General features: G+C 49.9%; 2 protein-coding genes across 7 annotated transcripts; both read left to right on the plus strand.

Moving 5' to 3' along the window:
• Positions 1–1,837: 1,837 nt before the first annotated feature.
• THAP11 (THAP domain containing 11) lies at positions 1,838–3,945 on the plus strand. The gene has a single exon (XM_072816077.1). It carries the CDS (start codon positions 2,291–2,293, stop codon positions 3,224–3,226), a length of 936 nt encoding a protein of 311 aa, XP_072672178.1. The 5' UTR covers positions 1,838–2,290; the 3' UTR covers positions 3,227–3,945.
• Positions 3,468–24,054, plus strand: NUTF2 (nuclear transport factor 2). 6 transcript variants are annotated; one of them, XM_072816152.1, is made up of 6 exons: positions 6,114–6,420; positions 9,079–9,142; positions 17,988–18,115; positions 20,468–20,539; positions 20,622–20,720; positions 23,515–24,054. In XM_072816152.1, the coding sequence occupies exons 3-6, from the start codon at positions 18,017–18,019 to the stop codon at positions 23,626–23,628; spliced, it is 384 nt and encodes a 127-aa protein (XP_072672253.1). In that variant the 5' UTR covers positions 6,114–6,420; positions 9,079–9,142; positions 17,988–18,016; the 3' UTR covers positions 23,629–24,054. The 6 variants fall into 6 exon arrangements, with proteins under 6 accessions (XP_072672288.1, XP_072672253.1, XP_072672242.1 ...); XM_072816167.1 differs by lacking the exon at positions 6,114–6,420 and adding an exon at positions 6,570–6,887; XM_072816187.1 differs by lacking the exons at positions 6,114–6,420; positions 9,079–9,142 and adding an exon at positions 3,468–3,606.
• The last annotated feature ends 506 nt before the right edge of the window (positions 24,055–24,560 follow it).

Consider the following 24,560-nt stretch of genomic DNA (forward strand, 5'->3'; position numbering starts at 1 on the left):
AGGGCGTGATCCTGGAGACCCAATCGAGTCCCACATTGGGCTCCCTGCATGGAGCCTGTTTCTCCCTCTGCCTGTGTCTCTGCCTCTCCCTCTGTGTCTCTCATGAAAAAATAAATAAAATCTTAAAAAAAAAAAAACATAACATGCTCTTTTGCTTAATTTTGTCTCTACTACACACATTTCTAAACGTTTAATCATATAACAAAGTGTGTATTCATGTTTTTACTGTTATATATTCACCCAAATGAATGCACATCTTTCACCATGGGCTGCAATTCTGTGTTTGAAGGGGTTCAAGCAAGCTGCAGACCTCAGTGGCATAGGCCAGGAGGAACGGGACTTTTTCCTGTTATGAGTCTGTGAAACCCATACCATGGAGCACATTAATTGTAAATACAAAATGTGATGGTAGGGATCCCCGGGTGGCTCAGTGGTTTAGCGCCTGCCTTTGGCCCAGGGCGTGATCCTGGAGACCCAGGATCGGGTCCCGCGTTGGGCTCCTTGCATGGAGCCTGCTTCTCCTTCTGCCTGTGTCTCTGCCCCCCCCCCTCTGTCTCTCATGAATAAATAAATAAAGTCTTTAAAAAAAATGCAATAGTAATGTTTGGATGTTGGGACCAGACAAACTGTTCATTTCCTATTGTCCTGTATTTCTCCAAAAATTTTAAGTATTGGTTCCTTTTATAATAAAGCTTTTTTTTTCTTTTTTAAATAAATTAACTTGGGGTATTATTTTTTTTCTTTTAAAGCTTTTACATAGACGGGTCTTTTTAAAATAGTAAACAATTAGAAATACTATATTCTAGGCTTAATATCATACCCATGGCCTGTAATCAGGAGAAAAAAAAATGAGGAGGGGTCTGGAGAAAGGGTGGAGGAAGGCAAGCAGTGGGAGAAAGGGGGAACTCAGTAAAGAAGGGCTAGCTTGCAGGTAATTCCCCAGAACTGCCTGGCCTTCCCCGAGTTTTTCCACAGCTTTTCTTGCCCTTTAGAACATTTTCTCCACGGAAGTGGGGAATGGGAGGTATCTTGTTACAATACAAATTTTGTCCATTCTCGGGTTCAACAATTCAACAGCTCCCAGTCTCGTCTCCCAGAATTAAAACCCCAATCTTTTAATTTAGCCCAGGTTGGTATCTTTCATTGCTTCAGCTACCCCACCTGCCCTTTTCCAGGCTTTTTAAGGAAAGAGCCTAGTTCTTTCCTGAGGACCACATACTCCCCACTCAAGTTTTTCACCATTTTTTCTTCCTTGGCCTCTGCCTCCAATTTTTTCCTTTGTCCTGTTCATTAGTTCATAGCACTTATGTCTGTGTTTAAACATCCATTCGGGTATATTCACATCTATTACCCAAAAATCGGACCCTCGTCCCTCTAGGTAGTCAGGCCTGGTCAGTGGAACTTCTGCAAGGTTCCCAGCTCACTGCACCGTACCCTCCACACAGTAGGTACCTACTGATGACTGTTTAAATCAGTCAACTCAAGTAGCGGCTGAATTAGAGGGGGTCCTCAACGCAGAAAAAGGGGCTCCTGAGGTCTTTCTGGGCACTGAAGCCCTGGTCTCCCATCCAGTCGCCGCAGGAATGCCATCCATGCACAGCCCGCAGGACTGGGGAAACGCTTCCGGGGGACACACAACCTCACCCAAATCCTAGGCTCCTGTAATCCCACCTCTCCCTTAGGCGGCGCTCCAGGCCGCAGCCGCTGAGTTCAGCGCAAGGCATTGAGGGATTTGTAGTTTCCGTGGGCAAAGGCCCAAGGCGCTTGCGCACTGTAGAGGCGCGCGCTGCCCGCCGCCCGCCGCTCGCCCCCCTCCCATCAGGATTCCGGGTCCTTGTGAAGGGCGGTCCAGGCCACAGCGTTCCAACCGAATACGCTTCTATAGTCGGCCGGGGATAAGCCGGGTGGGGGTAAGAATCTGTTCTGCGTGGGCCGTCACGGTGCCCTGGAAAGCGCCCGGAATAATCACACCCCCGCTCCGGAAGTGAGCAGCTTCTGGCGCGGTGCATTGTGGGGGGCGTAGTCCTCCTTTCCAGGCGGTCCTTCGCGGCGTCCCCGGGGCCGACTCCGGAGCGCAGGCGGGCGGCCGGCGCAGCGCGGGCCGGCGGGAAGCGTATTCTGGGCACGGGGCGCCGGGCCAGGCCGGCCGCGCCGGGCGGCAGTAGTGGGAAGCCGCCTAAGGCCCCGCGCGGCGCCGCCCGTCGAGGGGCGGGCGGCGGCTGACCGACCGGGCCGTCGAAGGGCTCAGGAGGCCGGTGGGCCGGGCCGGGCCAAGCCGCGCGGCGCAGCCATGCCAGGCTTTACGTGCTGCGTGCCGGGCTGCTACAACAACTCGCACCGGGACAAGGCGCTGCACTTCTACACGTTTCCCAAGGACGCTGAACTGCGGCGCCTGTGGCTCAAGAACGTGTCCCGTGCTGGCGTCAGTGGGTGCTTCTCCACCTTCCAGCCCACCACGGGCCACCGTCTCTGCAGCGTCCACTTCCAGGGCGGCCGCAAGACCTACACGGTGCGCGTCCCCACCATCTTCCCGCTGCGCGGCGTCAACGAGCGCAAAGTAGCACGAAGACCCGCGGGGGCTGCAGCCGCCCGCCGCAGGCAGCAGCAGCAGCAGCAACAACAACAACAACAGCAGCAGCAGCAGCAGCAGCAACAACAACAGCAGCAGCAGCAGCAGCCGTCGCCATCAGCATCCACTGCCCAGGCCTCCCAGCTGCAGCCGAACCTGGTATCTGCTTCTGCTGCTGTGCTCCTCACCCTTCAGGCCGCTGTAGACAGCAGTCAGGCTCCGGGGTCCGTGACCCCAGCGCCCACCACTCCCTCCGGCGAAGACGTGAAACCTATCGACCTGACCGTGCAAGTGGAGTTCGCCGCTGCAGAGGGCGCAGCCGCTGCAGCCGCCGCGTCGGAGCTAGAGGCTGCTACAGCAGGGCTGGAGGCCGCAGAGTGCCCTATGGGCCCCCAGTTGGTGGTGGTGGGGGAAGAGGGCTTCCCTGATACTGGCTCCGATCACTCATACTCGTTGTCGTCAGGCACCACGGAGGAGGAGCTCCTGCGCAAGTTGAACGAGCAGCGGGACATCCTGGCGCTGATGGAGGTGAAGATGAAGGAGATGAAAGGCAGCATCCGCCACCTGCGTCTCACCGAGGCCAAGCTACGAGAAGAACTCCGTGAGAAGGATCGGCTGCTGGCCATGGCGGTCATCCGAAAGAAGCACGGAATGTGAACGGGTTCCCTTTCGGCTTGCTGGACTCCTGGAGCCCTGTCAGCCTGGAGGGACCTTAGGCCGCAGCTATTGAACTCCCCTATACTCCTGGGGGCATTGGTTGACAGTACTGAAGCTTAGGGCAGCTGGACTTTTTGGCTGGTGACCTGGCACCCTCTCTTGTTTTCTCATAAAGCAAGGTCCTGAAGTCTGGTACCTCAGACTCTGCACAGGTGACACCAGCAGTTACGACTTTGTCCCCCCACTCCCCACCTGATCCCCAGTTTATGTTGCAGGTTCTGGTTAAGCAGAGGCTTCAGAACCACTGAACCTGAAAATTACCCACTCAGGATGTAGGTCGGATGTCCAAGACTATGGGTTTGGGAAGACAACACGTTGAGGTTGGCCAGCATTGAGACAACTCTTCTGTGTGTAGTGATAAGAGATACAAGTAACATCAGTTCTCCTCCTTTTCGTGCTTTTCCTTCCCAGGTGCAGCCTGTGATTCTGATGGGGACTGGCAGATCTGTGCTTCTGCCTACAAGGACCTCCTTCCCCAGGAGGCCATCTACAAGGGGATATAGGTGACCTGCTGATTAAGATCCAGCTTGCCAGAGACTTAGGTTTATCCTGTTATGTTTGCTACTGGTTAAAAATTCTATTTTCTGTACAATTAGTCAGACTAAAGTTTTCACTGTGTTTGTTTGGCAAAACGAATTAAACAGAAAGTAAGGTTTTAATTTGGGTTTTGCTATTTTATTTTTATAAAGACTCATTTCCATATTCCCGAAACTTGGGAAGATAGGCCTCCCAACAGGCCTCTGCTTTAGGTCTCAAGGACCAGGCTGATCCTGAGGGTAGAAATGCTTCAGTGACCATGTTGTTCATAAAGGGGCCCTGAGCACATGGACCCTGGCCTCATACAAGGTTCTTACAGAGTTCTTGGCCCAGCGGACTCCAAAGAGTTTGGAAACTGCCCCAAACCGTCCCAGTTTGTGGGTTAGGGGAAGGGACAACTGAGAACTAAACTGAATTGTGACTGCTACTTCTTTTGAGGATTTTGAATTCCTCAGGTATTTTCAGCTGTGGTTGAATTTCACTTACCATTTTAAGCCTAGTACAGTGGCATACATGGGCTTGCAGTTACTTAAATTAGTGAAGACCACAGCTGGAGCCAGCCATGCCTCCTGCATGCATAAGAATTATAGATACCTTGGCCTTGGTACATTTGTATTGTGGAGGAGTTGGGATTTGTGATCTCTTGACTCATTTTCTTGCCTGTTTCTATTATGTAGATTAGATATTGTAGGGGTGTGGTGACATTTTTATCTGTAGATTCAAGTAATTTAGCTCAAAGCCAATGAGGAAAGGCTACCTTTAAAGCCAGCCCTATTTACGATGGGTGTTCAGGCACAAATGGACACTTCTTGGACTCCATAAAACATGACTCCCTTCTCTGTTACCTTAGGAAAAGCCACTTCCCTGGGGGCTTTCCTTTTATCTGTGAACTGAAATGACAAATGTTTCTCTAATCTCTGCTTTCCTCTTGGCCCCTTGGCACTGCCTTGAGAATCAAGTCTCTGGTGGGGGAGAGGGGTAGAGTAGAGGTTGTACAGGTGCGTAGTTGGAGAAGGGATTGGACCTCTGTTCCTAGCATTAGTTCTGGCTAATCATAAATAAGGTGGTGGAAGGGCAGCATTGCCCTTCCAGACTAGTGGGGACTGAAGCCCATTGTGAGCAGCTAACAAGCCAGTCTCTCACATGTCCCCCACTCTCCACTAGGGAGTGAGAGCTTTCTCAGGCTCAGTCTATGCTGTTTAGTGTATCCTAGCTCCTTGTTGAAGGCTCACTGTTTGTGCTATGGCTCACTTGGACCTCTTAGCAGCATTTGCAGGACAGGTGAGGGCCAAGCTCTGGCCAGGGCTCTGGAGGGTATGTGTATACAACATATCCAGTGTCTTGGCTTCTTGGGGGTGGGGGTAGTGGTGGTGGGATGACAGTTTAGAACAAGGGAAGGCTCAAATTCACCACAAATAGGACAGTGGAGAGTTCTAAGAAATAAGAATCTAGTCAGGCAAAGTAGTGCAGACCTGGGATTTAACAAACAGAAACTTGGCCTGGTCTTACCAGCCATGCCCAGCAAGTGAATGTGTGTGTGCATATTGGTGAAGGAGCAAGATTTATGGAAGAAGAGGAATACTGGGATCTCTGTCCAGGAGGGAAAGCATGGAGCTGCCAGGATATTTCCTTTACCTGTGGTCCACATGAGTTAGCTGCAGAGCATTTCCCCAACAGGCCTAACTTAGACACAGGCCTTACCTCAAATGTTTGCATTGCCCAGGAAACAACTAAAACGGGTGATGAAAGGACAAGGATGGGACAGAGATTATTGACAATCTGGTCACTTAAATCACGGGAAAAGTTTAGGTTAGCCAGTTCTCTTTTATGAAATTCTTGGCTACCCTGACTGGGGCAAAAATAAAAACAACAAAAAACTTATGAGAATGTTTTGGAGACCCCAACTGTACAAGTGTAAGAGTAATCCAGCAGAGTCCCACTTGAGCATTTGAATCTCCAGCGGAAAGGAAAGCCTCGACTGCTCGAAACCTGCTTTGAGCCTCACAAGGCTCGTGAATGTTGGGACAGCAAAACTTTGGGTTCCGCCCTGGCTGGCTTTAGAGCACCGTTCCAAAGTGTGTGTGGGGGGGGGTGGCGGGTGGCAGCTAGAGCACCAAAGGGGAGGAGGATTCGGGAGCGGAAACAGCCTAGGGGCCCAGGGAGGGGCGGCTGGGCCTGCTTGGGGCCAAGCCGGACTCCCACGGAGGCGGGGCCTGCTCCAAACCACCGCGCGACCTGGGTGGGGCCAGACCAGCTGAGACCTGGCGACAATTGAGCCCTGACCCTTGTCTGGCGCCAATCTCGGGTGTTCCAGAGGCTTCCGCTAGACCACAATTCTCAGGGGCTCGCCCTGGCAGCCTCCCTCCCCGGCTTAGCCTCACCTCCCGCGCTGCGGGCCGTGGCTGGTCCTCGGCGCATAGCACAACGGGAACTGTAGTTTTCTCCTGGCGCACCTATGCCAGGAAGGAACTCGGGGGGGACTGCGTTTCCCAGAGTGCAGCGGGGTGGCGAGGGAAGGCAGGGGGGAAGGGACAGTCGGTCGCAGACCGCGCTGGGTTGCCGCCGCCGCCGCTGCCGCCATCGTGCCAGCCCCTCGGGTGAGTGTCGGGGCGAGCGCGCCGGGGCGGGAGCTGGGCCGCTGGAGCCGCGCTCTGGGCCGCTCGTGCCTCCGCTGCCAGTCTCCGGGCGCCCCCCCCCCCCCCACCGGCGGCCCGAAGCCGCGCGGGGACGGGGCCATGTGTCGCGCGCGGCTCCGCCTCCCGCCGGTCCTCTGAGGCGGCGGCCGGGGGGAACACAGAGAGACAGCCAGGCGCCTCTCTGGCCCCATCGTGTCCATGGCGGGTGCACCGGACTGCGCGGTGGCCGGGCCTTTTACTCTCTGGTCCAGACCACCCGGATGGGGCTCTCCGGGCCCCGCCCCGTCTGGCCTAGCCCGGCCTGCCCGAGTCCCGCAAGCTCTGCAGGCAGGCTAGCGGGACGACCCCAGCCCCACGTCCTGCCACCCGCCAGCGATGGATCCGGGGATGGGCAAGCGCCACCCGGCCCGTTCTGGAATCAGCATTGGGTAAGGGCGCTTTCCTGCCGCAGCCCGGGATTATAGGACTCTCAACCCGGTTCCCGACCATAGCCAGGCTAGGATGTAGGTGAATTCTCCCCTGCTTGTCTGCCCATCGGGAGTGCACAAAACCTATCTCCCAATCTCCCACTCTGGAACTGATGCGTAGGTTCCTGCGTGGAGGGCAGGGTCAGGGAATCTCGGGCGGGAGGGGGTTCCACATGGGACTTCATCCCCCGCCAGCCTGGAGGATCTGGCCTGATGCGATGAAGCGGCTCCGGACTGGTAGGCTCAGACCCCGCCCTTCTATCGGGGACCAGGCCCCAGCTGTGGGTGGGTTGGCCGGCCCTGTTAGTGGAGGAGGGGAGAAAGGAAGCCAAGGAGGTGAAGTTGGATGTGTGAGCCCCCAACGCTTTATTAGACCTTCTCCATCACAGCCTAATCCTCACATCTGCCCTTGCCAGAGTCATCTGCCCTCTTCCTACAGAGAATGATTCCAGGAGAATGGTGGTGATAAGGTGGGATTTAGTGGAGGGGAAAGTAGAATCCAGGTCTGAGGTCCATGAAGCCAGTGCCAAACAAGAGACTGAGTTTGAAGCCACATTGGTGGGGAGGCACATTTGGGCTGTGGGGCTCAGATTCAGACTTTGTGGGGCCCTTCTGAACCCTGGCCTGGGTAGGAGAACTAGAGCTAAAAGCTGCAGAAAGTCAGGCTTCTCTCACTTACTTGCTCACTTCCCACAGCTACAGTAACCTATGTACAGGCAGGAGACTGAATGTACCTTGGGAAATTGCCTTCAGTGAAGGCTCCAGTGACCCCTTTGAGTCCTGGGAGAAGAGTATCTAACCTTAGAGTAGTTCTCTGACAGGCTTTGTAAAGGCATTTCTGATTGACTATTGATTAAGGGACCAGTCCAGAGACGACAAAGGGATTTGGGGAAGAAACAGCTTGTCTAGTCTTGATTCCTCTGACCCAGTACAACTTCTGAGCCATAGTACTTGCAAGGATTAAAGAAGCAGCTAAGTTTCTGCAGTCCTGGCTTCAGCAGCAAGCATGTCTCCTAGGAAAGTTGAGTTAGGCCCATGATGCAGAAAGCTGCCATTCTTGGACTTTTTTTTTCTCCTTGAGTATTTCCCCAGGTAATGTTTCTCTAGTCATTGGGCTCTAGCCGTGGAAGTTTTCCTGCTCTTTCTAGTTATTCTCCCTGGTTAAGGAGGACAAGTGAAGATCTGTCTATATCTTCTAACCAGCACTTCCCTTCTCTCTGAGCTCAAATGTCCTAGTCCACATTCTGGCCCATAAGCACATGGAAGTCACGTTCATTTAGCAGATTCAGGAGGATCTGACTTGCTAGTGGAGATGGGCAACAAGGAGGGACTACCCACAGGACACACGTAGGATTACTGTGAGGGAATCTCTTAGTAGTAGAAGCAGTTGTTTCAGGACCCTCTCTAGATTGTCAGGATTGGCTCTGTCTAGGACACAGGTTTTGGGTGAACTAGGCTTATAGTTGTGGATTAGTTTGCACATTCCAAGGCCTTAGGTGACTTAATGACAATGATTTCCCTTCAAGGTCAAAAAGATACTGTTCCTTCTCCATACTGTGTCTTCACCACTGCCTGCAGTGTCAGGAGTAGGAGGCATTCAGGTCTCTCTCTCTCTCTCTCTCATTCCAACCCTAGAAGTTTTCTATAACTTCTGTGTCTGGGTTTAGCTAGCTATTGGTAGGCATCCTGACCCTGAGAAGTCCTTGACCTTTCTGGAACTTGGCAGGCCATCTATCTCGGAGATAAGAGGAGAATCTTGAGTTTCTTTAGAATCTGTCTGCAGTCTATTCATGTAGGGCTGACTAGGAAGTGGGGTCTGGCATGGGGTAGTCAAGATGTAGCTGCATAAGCATGGCAGAGTGTGAGGGTGCCTGGGTTCTCAAAAAGCTCAAAATTAGGTCCTTTAGTGACCTGGAATGTACTTCTCTCCAAGCCACATCTTTATTCTGCTCTCTTTGCAGTTGGGTTGGGGTGGCATGAATGATTTAAGAGTGACACAGTTTGTCAAATTTTAGAACTAGAAGACCCTTGCATTTAAAAATTATGGGATTCCTTTACTGGAGGATTAGTATCTTGCTTGGATTTTTTTCTTTTCCTTTCCCAACAATGATTATTTTTCAGCAACCATTCTTTGGCCTTTTCTGTGTGTCAGGTTCTGGACTGAGGCTGAAGGTAGAAGAATGAATCCTACCCAGTCCTGGTGCTGGGGAAAGGAGGTAACGTTGCTATTATGTACCTAGGCCTGAGTTGAAGGGACCTATTGGGGCTCTTGGCACTGTGCAGAAAAGGGGGCTTTGGAATGATGAGAGCACTGAAGAAGAAAGGCTATTAATGAGCTCACTCTCCTCTCCACTTCCTGCCAGGAACTATAGAGCAAGGTATACTTCCCGTAGTGGGCACAGGAAGGTCTGGGGTTTTCGGAGCAGTGCTGTCACCATTCCAAATTGCTGTGGCTGTTGAGTCTAGCTGCTGTCATCTACAGCTTGCTCTTAGTCTCCCGGGGGTCCCTGCTGGGTATGCTCCCAGTGTCTGGGAATCTCACCAGCGTTGTATAGTCGGTGGCTTCTGCCCCTTTCACTGAGACCCTCTCAGGTCACCTTTATTCAAGTGTGGTACCTATCAGGACATCTTCCCAGAGTGAGACACAGAGCTGCTCTCCCCCAGAGATGAAAGGGAATAGTCCTTTCAGAGAGAGGGGAGTGGATCCAAAATCTTTTCCACAGGATGGACATTGAAAGTTGAGCAGGATTTCTCATGGCCTGGTGTTGTTGAGCTGAACCTCCTCATGGGGTTTTTTTTTTTTTTTTGCTTTTTTTACATTTAATTTATTCTTTTTAAATTTTTTTATTATTTGTTTATTTTATTTTTTTTTAAAGATTTTATTTATTTATTCATGACAGAGAGAGGTAGAGACACAGGCAGAGGGAGAAGCAGGCTCCATGCAGGGAGCCCGATGTGGGACTCAATCCCAGAATTCCAAGATCATGCCCTGGGCTGAACGCAGATGCTAAACCGCTGAGCCACCCAGGGATCCCTTATTTGTTTATTTTAAAGATTTATTTATTCACGAGAGACCCAGAGAGAGAGGCAGAGACACAGGCAGACACAGACACAGGGCACCAAGGATGCCCAATTTCTTCTTTTTTTAAAAAAATATTTATTTATTGGGGATCCCTGGATGGCTCAGCGGTTTAGCACCTGCCTTTGGCCTAGGGCGCGATCCTGGAGTCCCGGGATCGAGTCCCACGTCGGGCTCCCTGCATGGAGCCTGCTCCTCCCTCCTCCAGTGTCTCTGCCCCTCTTTCTCTCTCTCTCTCTCTCTGTCTATCATAAATCAATCAATCAATCAATCTTAAATTTTTTTTTTTAATTGACTGAGAAAGAAGAAGAGTGAGCAAGAACAAGCAGTGAGAGGCAGAGAGAGACAGGGAGAAGTAGGCTCCCCACTGACCAGGGAGCCCGATTGGGGGGTGGGGGTTCTTGAGCCTAGGACCCTGGGATCATGACCTGAGCTGAAGGCAGGTGCTTAACCGACTGAGCCACCAGATGCCTTATTTAATTTTTTTCTGATGCGCCATTTGAGATTTTGTGTTTGGAGTTGGGTTTGAACTGGCTACCCCTTTCCCAGCTTTGAGACTTCTTGCCTTGACCAAATGTGACAGGAATTCTTGATTCCCTCCCTGAGAGAGGCAGCAGTGTGTAGGTTACATCTGGAGTGACTTCCAGGCCCATGTGATACGATTGTTTTGGTCAGCATCCCAGATACCAGGTCCATGTAGCACCTTCCCCTTTACCTCCCTAACAGCTGGAATGTGTCTTCTGGGAAGAATCCTTTGTTCAGGTCTGGCTATGACTGTGGAAGGGTCTTGGTTGCCCAGGAAGAACACTAGAGAACTGGGAGGTGGCTGTGCTCACTGGCCCCAGGGCTTCCACCACCAGCTGACCTGCTATGGCTGAGAAATTTCTTTTACTGCCTTGGGCCTTACTCCTTATATGTTGCTGGTACCTGTTCTGTTCTAAGCCCTGAGACTAGAGAGGGGCCTACCCCAGAGAAGGAGAACCTCCTTCTCATGAGAAGGGTGTGTTTGAGGTATCTGGGAACTCATGACTGCTTGCTTCAGTAAACTGGGGATATTCTGGAATGATTGCTTCTTAGAATCTCTGATACTTCGTCAGAGCCAGTGGGTCTCACCAGGGCAGAGACTGCTGCCCCCTGGAGTTATGTCTCTGTGAGGAGACGTTGGTTCCACTCCCAGAAGTGGTTTTAGACCTAGGTGAATGCGAGTTCTCACTTGTCTCTATGGTGTAGTCCTGCTTTGACCAGCTGAGCATGCACTCAGGGGCTTTCTGTCCTGAGAGGGACAGAACTTGCTCATTTTGGAGAGCAAGAAAAGGCCTAGGCTCCTTTCCTCGCCACCTCATTTGTTACCTCTACACTTCCCACTATTTGACATTGGCTCTCAGCTGTTCCAGTTTAGCCCAGTTTAGTGGACATTATAATGCCTATGCCAGTGGCCATATGTGGTCTTGAATTCTTTCTTACACTCATGGAATTTTGGTTTCCTCATCTAGAAAATGATGATAATCATACTAACTTTACAGCTGTGAGGCTTAAATGAGAGAACACATGTAACTGTTTGGGTCACAGAAGAAGGCATTCCATTCAGCACCCTGGGGACTCTGTACGGATTCATCCCTTTTTTCTGCTCACCTCAGTCTCAGAGTCTCATGATGGTATTGGCCAGGCAGGCATGGTCATAGCAGACCATGGAGGTGGTCACTTAGGGGCTTCAGGCCCAACTGGGGAGCCAAGTTCATATATACCCCATCAGCGATTTCATAGCCCAGGATTCAGTTCATGGATGGGAGCTGGCTGGGATGGGGCCCCAGAGATTTCTGAGTGATTTGGGAAAGGGGGGCTCCTCAGGGACCGAGTATAGATCAGAGAGACCAGAATGCAGGTCTCAGGATTCAACTCCTGAGCCAGCCAGGGTACCCTGAAAGCTCTGGATCCTTCCTCCAGGCAGAAGAGGAGGAAAGGGCCCTCAGGGTGCTGGGGGCACCTAAATCTCAGGTCTGACCCAGGAAGAGATTCTGTCCTGGGCAGCCATTCAGGCACCAGGCCTCGGCTGCTTGCTCTCTAGACTTGAGGCAGGAGATTGGTGGTCTAGGCGGTTGCCAGTCCTGGGTGGAGGCTGCTCCCTGATGTGATATCCTTGCAGGAGGCTGAGGTAACCACCCTTTTTCTAGTTCTTGACCTGGGGCTTCACTTTGGACCTGACTCCTAGGAGACGGGGTCAGGGGGTCATACAATGAGGGAAAGGAGGAGTAGGCTAGAGGCCAGACCTTGAGGGTGTGGTTGTGTGCCTGCTGTTGAGCCATAGCTGCCCCTCAGGTGACCAGAACTTTGAGGAAAGAGTGGGGGTTGGGCCAAGCCTCACTTGCCACACCCTCAGACAGACATGACTGATGAAAAAGGGTTGTCTCCTGATGACTTGGACAGAAGGTGGAGGTGGAGGGGAAGTGGGTCACTTGGCCACTTAAATTTAGCAGGGTTTGCCCAGAATTCACTCCTCCAGAGAAGGGCTAGGCCAGGGACTATGGGAACAGGCTGCTTAGGTCAGGGAGGCAGATCATAAATAAGTGAAGTGTGACTATTTCATGCAGCAATAAGCGCTAAGAAAACAAAACAAAGGGGATCCCTGGGTGGCGCAGCGGTATCCAGCGGTTCCTGGATACCCGGGATCGAATCCCACGTCGGGCTCCCGGTGCATGGAGCCTGCTCCTCCGTCTGCCTGTGTCTCTGCTTCTCTCTCTCTCTCTCTCTCTGTGACTATCATAAATAAATAAATAAATAAATAAAATAATAAAAAAACACAACAAGATGATGAAATGAGTAGCTGAGCAGTTCCTTTAGACTGAGTGGTCAGTGTCTGTGAGGAGGTGACATTTGAGCGGACACATATGTGACAAGGAGCCAGATACATGAAGATCTAGGGAGAATAGTGATCCAAGTAGAAGGATAAACAGTTACAAAGCCCCTGGGTGAGAATAGGCTCAGCATGTTCCAGAAACAGGGAAATGCCCTGACCGGCTGTAGAGGACGGGGGACAGGGTGGCAGGAGATGAAGTTGGACAGCCAGGAGTGCAGGTCACCCAGGGGCCTTGAAGGCAGGCTAAGTGATTGAAACTTTGTTAGTGGGAATGGGAAGAGAAGTCACTGGAGGGCCATAGGGCATGTTAGGGTAATTAATGGCCATGGTTGATACTGATTTCAAGGATCCTACTAGAGCTTGGCATATCTGCTTGACATTCGCTGCAGGCCTTGATGATAGGTGCCCCAAAAAAGACAAGTATGAGTCTTTCTGTCTATCATTCTGGAGTTTGTAGCACCTTTTTTTTTTCCTTTTAAGATTTTATTTATTTATTCATGAGAGACACAGAGAAAGAGAGAGGCAGAGACAGAGGCAGAAGGAGAAGCAAGCTCCATGCAAGGAGCCCGATGCGGGACTTGATCCTGGGACTCTGGGATCACTCCCTGAGCTGAAGGCAGGTGCCCAACCATTGAGCCACCCGGGCATCCCTGGAGTTTGTAGCATCTTGTTCCCCATTACCCTTGCCCCCCCCCCCCCCCCCCATCCCTGCCCCAGGCCTAGCTAAGCCAGGATCTATTTCTGATTTGCTGAGATGGTAGGACTGAGCTGTGACTTTGCAGGTTTGGGAAAACTGTGAGATCATCCCCCATGAAAATCCCTATTGTTAGGTTTGGTGTGGGAATTTGCCTGGTGCCTTTGTTTAGAGACAGAGGCCGTGGTTCAGGCCTGTCTTGCCCCTCTGAGGAAGTGGAGTTTAGAGGTCAGGGCTTCAGTTGTTCATGCCCAGAAGCACCTCTGTCACTGGTGTGATATGCTCATTTTTAAATTCTGACCTACTGTCTCTGGGGGGCTTGGCCCTGGAGTAGTCCGCTAAACTTGGTTCCATCTAGTTCCACCATCCACTAGGCTCATGGCCTTGAGTGAGTTAGCTAACCTTTCTGAGCTTCATTTTGCTTAAGTATATTGTGGGAGTTGACTCATGGGGTGTTAGGAGCAAATGCACATAAAGCTCTTAGCACATTTCTGTGTCTAATACACATTAGTGAAAATGATATGTTATCAGCTAGACACTGCTATTTAAGTTTGGTCACTGGAAACAATGACCCAGAATTTGAGGATAAAAATGAAATTTTTCTGTTGTCTAATGGCATCTACTGGGCGAGAGGTTTTAACTTGGGGTCTATGACTGAACCTCAGAGAGTGTGAACAACTTGAAATTATTCACAAGGCTGGGGCATCTCTACCTCTGTGTAGATTTATTGGGAGAAGGCTCCAGGTTTTGAGACATTCTTAGAGGGTCTTTGCACCCACAGAGACCTAAAGGTCAGTGAAGGCTGATGCTCAGTGGGCAAGAGGTCATTAAGGTCATTTCTGCTCCTCGAGGAGCCTGGCCTCAGTCAGCCTGTGGACTGTTGGGGTGAAGCAGGAGATGGTGTGGTCAGCAGCCCTCTTGGAAGAACTGTAGGAGACGCTGTCATGAAGGTCAGTCCCCAATCTGATGTGAGGCTGCTTCTGAGCCTTGGCATTTTTCTTTTCAGATTGTTCTTTCTATAGTATATGTATTAGAAACAAGGTCAGGGCTTGCTAGCCATCCTGGGGAACATCCTCCCAGGCTGGCCCAGACCCCTCCCTGTGTTGCATGGGGATAGGGGAGCACTTTGCTCCCCTCTTCTTTTTCTGGATACAGGAATGCTGCCTCCCCGCCATGAGTTGAAAGCTTTGTAGGAGGTTTGGAGTTAGAAACTGTAAATCCTGTGGTTAGCTGAGCCATGCTCTGTGCTCAGGGATTGGGTGGGGTGGAGTGGGTATAGCAAGAAACAGGCTGGAACCCTCCTAGCCCAGAGCTACCGTGTTTAGGCAGAGGAGCTGGCCCTGGCTCTATTGATACAGTTTTGTATGTGGGGTTGGGGTCAACATTTGAGTTTGGGAAGGAGGACCCAAATAGATGGAGTCTGAACAGTGACTTGAGAGAAGATTAGGAACTGACCAGGCAGATGAGAGGGAGGACATACCAGCAGGGCGATTCATGGGGTAGGAGTGGGGTGAAAACCAGTGAGCAAGCCCTCAGCAAGTTCTGGTCTGTTTGTATGTGGAGCTGGATGAAGGTAGGAGAGAGTGGTAGGGACACATGGACAGGTGTGGTTGGCCACCTGTGGAGCTTCAGGGTTTAATCCAGAAGTGAGGCCGTTGTAGAGAAGGGAAATGGCCAGCTTTGTCATTTAGAACAGAGGGACAAAGTTAGCAGAAAGAAAGCATTGGCTTTGATCAGGAGACCTAGTATCAGTCCTGGTGTACTTACTTGCCACTGGACTTGGGTCAAGACAAATTGCTGAACCTTAGTTTTCCCACCTGTGAAGTGGGATGACAGTGGGATCTGACCACATGGTTATTATGATGACTACGTGGCAGTAAACACATCAGAGTCAAGCAGGCCAACAAGGTTGGTATTGGCTTCAGGGACACTTCTTGGAAAAGACCTCAACCCAAATAGTTTTGAAGATTCCTACTTACAACTTTCTGGGAGCCCCTGAGCAATCTCATTCCTTAGGAAAGCTGACTTTGCCCTACCCTGCTCCACTAAACTAGAGTGCTCTTCTGTCCCTTTATCCCTCCACCCTCTTCACTCTACCGCTACTTCTGCCAAGTAGTTTTAATATTGGCAAGTTATCACACCTTAAGAACAATATTGAAAAAGGGAAAAAAAACACTCCCGCATTTCCTCTGCGTCACTGCCCTACAACATGGCACCACTTTTCTTGTCTTTGGTGTTTTGTTTTGTTTTTTAAGATTTTATTTATTCATGAGAGACACAGAGAGAGGCAGAAACATAGGCAGAGGGAGGAGCAGGCTCCTGTGGGGAGCCTGATGACTCAATCCCAGGACCCTAGGACCATGACCTTAGCCAAAGGCAGATGCTCAACCACTGAGCCACCCAGGCACCCCACTTTTCTTGTCTTTGAATCAGCTTTTATTTAGCCTTTTTTCCTGTCACCCTCCATCTTCAGCTTTCTGGTTTCCTGCCCTTATCTCTTTTCATGCACCCAAACACTGGCTTGTTTTTTCTAATCGGCATACTCTTTTTCTAAGACCTTCCCTGAGGGCTGCCCAATCTTGCTGAGGACAGAGGGAGAGATGGCCCTTGTCCATTCCTCCAGCTTTCCCCTTGCCCCAGAGCTCTTGGGGGCTGAGCAAGACATCTTGGGGTAAGGTACTGTAGGGCTGGGCCACAGTGAGTGAGCCAAACAGAGTGAATACTACTAGGGTGGAAGGGGCAGAGATGGGGAATGACTATAGCCACAGTCTGACCCCTTGGAAATGTGACCAAGACAGCAGCTGAGCCTAGCTGTTGATTCTATGCTTTTCCCACTTGTTGATTTGTTTCTTGGCAGAGTATAAACTGGGACACACCTTGTGTTCCTGTGTAGCAGGCGTGACCAGGTCCAGGCTTTCTCTTCTGCTTGTTTTAGACTTTTCTTGGACATTTCTTAGTCATCCCAGTACTGAGCTCCTATTTTTAGTGCCACCACCTCCTATGGGACCTAAAATAAAGCTGGCTCATCTTCCTGGCCCTTCATTGGCTGGAGTATAGGTCATAGGCTAGGAGATTGGCTGGATTGGGGATAAGCCACTGCCCCCCTACACTATCCATCCCAGCTGGCTCCTCTGGCCTTGGGTGAGGTCATAGGGACTGGAGTGAACTAGCAGGTTCCTTTCGTGAGGCTTTACAACCACTGGCAACATCAGGGTTCCACCCCTTTGCAGAGGAGGAAGCTGAGGCCCTTCTTAGGGCAGTGACTTGCATCAGATTCCACCACTGTTAATGGTTGTCTGCCAGGGTTGAACCCAGCTCCTCACCGCTTTGGTTCAGAGTCCTGTTATCAGGAGATGGGGAGGTAGTCAGACCCAACTGCAGAACCATATACGATATTCTGCTGTCATGGAATCCTTCAGTGAGATGTGGGCTTCCTAGGGGGAGGGAGGGTGGTTAACAAAGCCAGAGTGGCTCTCATCTGGGGCTTGAGTTTGCCCCAGTTTACACCCTTGGAGCTGTGATGTTTCTAGCTGGTAGGGTGTCTCCTTTCCCCCCTCAGAGACCAGAGAGGGGCAGCCCCTTCCAATAGAGGCAGTGCTGGGATGAGGGGTGTGAAGAGATGACATATTTCCTCCTCATAGCCTCCGTTTGTCTTCCCTGTACCCCTCAGTATTACTCTCTGATATTTGGAACTCCTGTGTCCTCAGCTCTGAAGTGAGTAGGAATGAAGAAATGAAGAGATGTTACCTGTGCTCAAAGAAGTAAACTGCTCCCTTAAGACTAAAACGGAAGGTCAAATAAAGGACTAAAATAAAGAGTCACTTACTCTTTTATTTCCAGTGAGGCATTGAGGAGCCATCTCCCACTCCCTCGCTGGATCTTCTTCCACCTGCCAGTACAGCCCTGGGACAGTATTGATGGGGCTGAGGACTGCAATAGAAGATACTTCACATACAGATATCTGTAGTTTCTGACCTCTAAAATGGGAAGAATAGTAGTAACTCTGGCCTTGCAGGTTGTTGAGAGGATCAAATGAAAAGATGTGGGAGAGTGGTGTGAGTTCCTCCTTGAAGGCCACACCCTGCCATTGGGCATTGAAGGACTTGCTATGACTTTCCTTTGTCTTGGCTCCACCCTCAGCTCCCATCCTGTGTGCTTCACATCTCTGGCACCCCTTCATTTCATCATTCAGAGCTCCTCAAAGGAGAAGCTCAGTCTGGTCTACCTCTGGGCTCCCTGCACTGGTCTGTATTGGAAGGGGCCTCCTACCAGTTAACCTGGGCCTCTGTATGTTCCCTGGGAGAACACACTTCAGCCAAGGACTCTCTCTGCTCCAGGAGGCCAAGAAGGGTAGGGTTGGTGAAGAAACAGAAACTGGCCACCTCCTGCTCCTTTGGTACCAACACTTGCCTCTCTGTTTTGCTGATCTTGCAGGTCTCAACAAGGCCGGGTGACACTCCAGAATGGGAGACAAGCCAATTTGGGAGCAGATTGGATCCAGCTTCATTCAGCATTACTACCAGTTATTTGATAACGACAGAACCCAACTAGGCGCAATTTATGTAAGTCTTCAGCTCTAGGGCCTGAATGGGACCCCAGGGGATCAATTCAGATAATTGGGCTAGGGTGTCAGTTCACAAATTCTAGCAGCCCTTACGGGATTTGACTATATCCTTTTATATACATATATATATATTATATGATTTTTTAAATTTATTCATGAGAGACACAGAGAGGGAGGTAGAGATATAGGCAGAGGGAGATGCAGGCTTCCTGCGAGGAACCTGATGGGGGACTCAATCCCAGGACCCTGGGATCACAACCTGAGTCCAAGGTAGACACTCAACTGCTGAGCCACCCTGGTGCCCCTTGACTATATCTTTCTGAGTTTCTGTCCATGGGACAGGTTACCTGAGGCCTAGCCCAACTACCTGGTCTACATACATGTTCCCTTCTGTCATCTTCTGTAAGAGTAGGGATCCTGGTGTCCTTGGCAGGGTGTTCTAGGCTTGCCATTCCATTGTCCTGGGAGTGCCTCTGATTCCAGAGTGGGCCAGAGCAGGCAGATGCTGGGGCTTGTGGTGCTCTGTGGAGGCAGCAGCTGTGAGCATCATCAGTACAAAGCTGAGCACTCCTTGGAGGCCCTAGGCCCAGCTTCCTTTTGGGGACCAAAAGCCCCTGGATGCTCATGGTAAACAAATGGGGTTAGCCCAGGGGGGCTGGTATGTCTTGTTGTTGTTGTTGTTGTAATTGTTGTTTTAAGATTTTATTTATTATTTGAGAGAGTGCACGCATGCATGAATGAGATCATGACCTGAGCTGAAGGCAGACACTTAGCCAACTGAGCCACTCAAGTACCCCAGGAAGGCTGGTGTGTCTTTTAAGAAATCCTTTTAGGCAGGCATTATTTGGTGCTATTTTAATGATGTTCATATACATCAGGAATTATTTGTATCTGACCCTGCCCAAGATTCAATCACAGAAATGTGATCAATTGGGACATGCCTACCAGGTCTGCCCAGAATGGAAGTGATAGGAGCGATCCAACATAGCCTCAGAGCCTGACTGTGGGCAAAGCCCTGTGTGTCTCTCCAAAAAGTCAGGGTCAAGTCTGAAGAAAAGAAAAGGATCTTACCAGTGGAAAACTAAATTCAGCACATGAATTATTTGGTTGTCATCATAGAGAATTTTAAAAACTTCAACTGATCTGACTCTAGGATCTTTTTTTTTTTTTTTTTTTAAGATTCTATTTATTCGTGAGAGACACAGAGAGAGAAGCAGAGACACAGGCAGAGGGAGAAGCAGGCTCCTTGCAGGGAGCCGACACGGGACTCAATCCCAGGACCCCAGGATCACGCCCCGGGCCGAAGGCAGGCACTCAACTGCTGAGCCACCCAGGGATCCTGACTCTAGGATCTTGATACGTCTGTCTCATTGCTTCTTAAAATCAATTAAAGCAGTCCTGACCTAGAGAAGGGAGTTATTAGCAAGGTCCTAAAAGTGTGCTTTATGTCATTTCATATAATCCTCAGCACATGTCCCCTGCCCCCCACTCCCTTTTTAAAGATTTATTTATTTATTTGAGAGGCAGAGTTGGGGGAGAGGGAGACAGAGAATCCCAAGCAGAGTCCATGCTGAGCTCCGAGCCTGATGTGGGGCTCAATCCCACAACCCCAAGACTGTAACCTGAGCCGAAATCAAGAGTTGGATGCCCATTGGAATGAGCTACCCAGGCACCTTACATATCCCTTTTTAAAGATCAAGAAGTGGGTGCCTGGATGGCTCAATTAAGTGTCTGCCTTCTGGTTGGGTCATGATCTTGTGGTTTGGGAATTGAGCCCTGCATCAGGCTCCCTGCTCAGCGAGAGACCTGCTTCTCCCTCTCCCTCTGTCCCTCCCCCCTGCTCGTGCTTGAACTCTATCTCTTTCTCAAATAAATAAATAAAATCTTTAAAAATAATACAAGTAAGGGCAGCCTGGGTGGCTCAGCGGTTTAGCGCCACCTTCAGCCCAGGGTGTGATCCTTGAAACCTGGGATCGAGTCCCACGTTGTGCTCCCTGTGTAGAGCCTGCTTCTCCCTCTGCCTGTGTCTCTGCCTCTCTCTGTCTGTGTATCTCTCATGAATAAATAAATCTTTAAAAGAAAAAAATAATATAAGTAAATAAATAAATAATGATCAGGAAACAGACTCAGAAAAATAAGTAACTTGCCAAATGTTAAGCTGGTAAGTAGCAGAAGCACTTTGAGTTCTACCCCTCTTGTATTTTGGGGAAGATAGGGTATAATTAAAGAGGATGTTAATAGTGCAGAGTATGGAAGCTGCTTTGAGTTCCCTTCTTTACAGGCAAGGAAACTAAAGTTTGAACTCATTTTTCTGAAACAAGGCCCTGCCCCTGTGTTTTCTGGTTTTCAGATTGATGCATCATGCCTTACGTGGGAAGGACAGCAGTTCCAGGGGAAAGCTGCCATTGTGGAGAAGTTGTCTGTAAGTAAGGGCCAGGGCCATGTTTAAGTAGCTTCTTCCCTGCCCTACTGGCCACAGCATAACCCATTCTTTTTTTTTGCAGAGCCTTCCGTTCCAGAAAATCCAGCACAGCATCACGGCACAGGACCATCAGCCCACGCCAGATAGCTGCATCATCAGCATGGTAGTGGGCCAGCTCAAGGTAATAGTACTGCTGCCTCTTAATAGTGGTGGTAGGTGCTTCTCCCTCTGCCTGTGTCTCTGCGTCTCTCTCTCCCTCTGATTAAATAAATAAATAAATCTTTTTAAAAAACGGTAAAGATGGAAAATTAAAAAAAAAAAATAGTGGTGGTAGGGAGGAATGGGCAGGCAGAGGAGAACCCTGCACCCCTGCCTTTTCTGTGATGTGACCTGCTTATCAAAGCATCTAGAGCTGTGCAATTCAATACAATAACTGCTAGTCATATTTTTTATTTTTTTTATTTATTTTATTTTAAAGAAAGATTTTCTCCCGTATGCTTTTTTTTTTTTTTTTTTTAATTTTTATTTATGATAGTCACACAGAGAGAGAGAGAGAGGCAGAGACACAGGCAGAGGGAGAAGCAGGCTGCATGCACCGGGAGCCCGACGTGGGATTCGATCCCGGGTCTCCAGGATCGCGCCCTGGGCCAAAGGCAGGCGCCAAACCGCTGCGCCACCCAGGGATCCCTAGTCATATTTTTTAAATGTTTTAATTTTAATGGTGATTTTTAAATTATATTAATAACAATGAAATAAAGTTAAAATGGAGTTTCTCAGTTGAACTAGCCATGTTTCAAGTCCTCATAGTCTGTCCTTGTGGCTGCCTATTGGACAGCGCAGACATAGAATTTTTTTTTTAAGATTTATTTATTTGAGAGCATGAGCATGTGCAGGTGGGGGGATGGGCAGAGGAAGAGAGAGAATCTTGAGCATACTCCCCACTGAGCACAGAGCCTGACACAGGGCTCTATATCATAACCCTGAGATCATGACCTGAGCAGAAGTCACGAGTTGGACACTTAACCGACTAAGCCACCCAGGTGCCCCCAGACATAGACTATTTCTGTTATTACAGAAAGTACTATTGCAAAGTACTGGTCTAGAGCCTTTTTTTAATTTTATTTTTTATTTATTTTTATTTATTTATTTATTTATTTATTTATTTATTTATTTATTTATTTATTTTTATGATAGTCACAGAGAGAGAGAGAGAAAGAGAGAGAGAGGCAGAGACACAGGCAGAGGGAGAAGCAGGCTCCATGCACCGGGAGCCTGATGTGGGATTCGATCCCGGGTTTCCAGGATCGCGCCCTGGGCCAAAGGCAGGCGCCAAACCGCTGCGCCACCCAGGGATCCCTATTTTATTTATTTATGATAGGCACACAGTGAGAGAGAGAGAGAGGCAGAGACATAGGCAGAGGGAGAAGCATGCTCCGTGCACCGGGAGCCCGATGTGGGATTCGATCCCGGGTCTCCAGGATCGCGCCCTGGGCCAAAGGCAGGCGCCAAACCGCTGCGCCACCCAGGGATCCCCTGGTCTAGAGCCTTTTTGGAAAAGGGACAAGAGATAAAGGAGCAGGCTGGAGCTGTGGTGCCAAGCTACTGGGCCTTTGTATTGCCCTGAGGTGTAGGTGGGCTTTTTGCAGGCAGCTGGCCCTGGATTGGCCAGCTGGGTACTGAGTCGCAGTCACCTGTGGGAGTCCATGCTGCCACTCCCTGAGCTGGCTGCTGGCTCCTCCACCTGCTAAGCAAAGCAGATTCCTGGAACTTCTGCTTCTCTTTGCATTTTCCTTTCTTCTTCTCAAGAGATGTCCTCTTCAAAGCCTTCAGTTCAGTTCCTCAAGAACTCTCCCAGGAACTCCCACCTGTTGTGCTCCAGCAGACTGAAGCCAGATTCTTAGTTTCCAAATAAGTCTCTCCGCATTCCCAAACTGGGACAAATTGGTTGCCCTTTGACAAGGTCCTCATCTCCTGGGCCCGTGTCATGGTGGGGCTCTGAAGGCTCCCTAGGCTAGGTGAGGTCTCCTGAGTCAAGTACAAGGGCAGAAAGAGGGGGGCCCTTAGGTCTCTGCCATGGACCCAGAGGACCTGCCTTCTGGCCTGGACTTTCTTGTCAGTTTTTCCTGCCTGTCCAACATGCCCTGCCCAGAGTTGGTACTCAGGCCCTTGAGAGTGAAGAGGTCTCTTCCAGGGGACTCAATACCCACTTTCAGGCTAGCGTCAGTCATCATTGCCCATTCGTACCTGGCTTCAGGCTCATTCTGGTGTTTCTGTCCAACATAGAATCCCCAAAAGATTGATTTGCCTTCTTGCTGATGATGCCCAGAAAACCCAGCCATGTTAGAGACAGTGCTGGTTAACTGGGCTCCTCCCCTAACTAGGCTTCATCCTGGTCTTTTGCAGTTTGGCTGAGGATGTCTTGCCTTTTATTCTCATTGCAAATGTTATATATGACGTGACAGGAAACATCAACTAGTGATATTGCTTTGTTTTTGTTCTATAGAGCTGTGATCACAGTGTGAACTCCGTTTTGAGCCTTTTCTCACCTTCCTGGTCACAGTCAGTATTAGCAGTAGTTTCTCCTAATTGGGTAACTGGCATAATCAGACACTAAGATTGTTTCGTTTTTAGATACTGTTATGTGGTGAGCAGTGCAGAAGTCTTTTAAATTGATCACTGTGCCTAGAGACATGGGCTCAGAGCAGGTGTGTTCTCTGCTCTGTTGTAGTAGCTAACTGGTGACCTGTTCTGCGGCTTAAGTGTATGCAGCAGTGCGAGCTGCCATCCATAGCCCCTCTGTGTCCAGTACATTGTATCAGTTCACATTCACAAGTATCCCTTCGCCATATTGGAATTGGAGTCCAAGACAGTAGAGTCTGATCCCCAAGTCAGTATTGTTTGTCCTGTCCCCCTGTCACTGGACTACCTTCCTATTCCTTGGCCCACTAACTGAATCATTTTCTTTCTCTTCACAGGCTGATGAAGACCCCATCATGGGGTTCCACCAGATGTTCCTATTAAAGAACATCAATGATGCTTGGGTTTGCACCAATGACATGTTCAGGCTTGCCCTGCACAACTTCGGCTGACCTCTTCCCAGCCAGGCACTCATGCTGTTTCCTCCTCCCTCCTCTTCCTGATAACTATTCACACTCCTCCAGATGCTCCAAATATCATACACAAATGAGCAGGGCCACGGTGGGAGCGGGCGCAGTGCGCTGCTACTACCGAGGTGTTGTGCATGATGTTTGGATGCTAGAATAGTTGCATCTGACAGGAGAAGTTTGTGTTGTACCAGCGCATGCCTTGGAAAGACTTAAGTAATGCAAAAGGTTGTCTTTTTTTTTTTTTTTTTTTTTTTAATCTACTGACAAGTTGCTCTAGTAACCCAAAGAAGTGAAGGAGAAAGCAGCTGCCTCACCGCCCAGATATTGACCGCCCAGATATTGATTTGTTCGGATGTTTCAATGGCTCATGATATAATAAAACCACAAAAATTTTCTTAACAGTTTAAATTGTTTTAATTAGTTTAATAGTTGGCTGGGCATCAGTAACCACCCTGCCCCATTGGCTCTCTCATGTCCCACCGTCCCACCTCTTCCCCAACTGAGCAATACCTGTTGCAAAGAGAAAACTGCTGAAGTAGCACTCCCAGCTAGCTCCTCCCAGAAGCCCTAGGGCATAGTATTCCCCACCTCAGCCCCCTGGTTTTGGAAAACCGAGCTGCAGACAGAGCTCAAGGCCAAGCCTGAGGCTTCCCTTGCACTCTCTAGTCAGTTCTGATGACTCCTACGTGGGGTAGGATCAGGGCTCTGGTAGTAGAGATGATCTAGAATCCCATTGAAAGGGACTCATCAGGTTCAGGTGCTCCAGACTGAGGGCTCAGCAAAACTACCATGTATAAAATGAGCAAAAGTTTGAGGGAGAGGGTCCTGTTCTACCCCAGAACAGTCAGGATCACATCCAGGGTACCCCATAAACCCCAAGCCAAGCAGAGGGCAGCTCAGGTTTTGTACTACCT

Source organism: Canis lupus, chromosome 3 (assembly GCF_048164855.1).
Source record: "Canis lupus baileyi chromosome 3, mCanLup2.hap1, whole genome shotgun sequence".
Taxonomy (NCBI): Eukaryota; Metazoa; Chordata; class Mammalia; order Carnivora; family Canidae; genus Canis; species Canis lupus.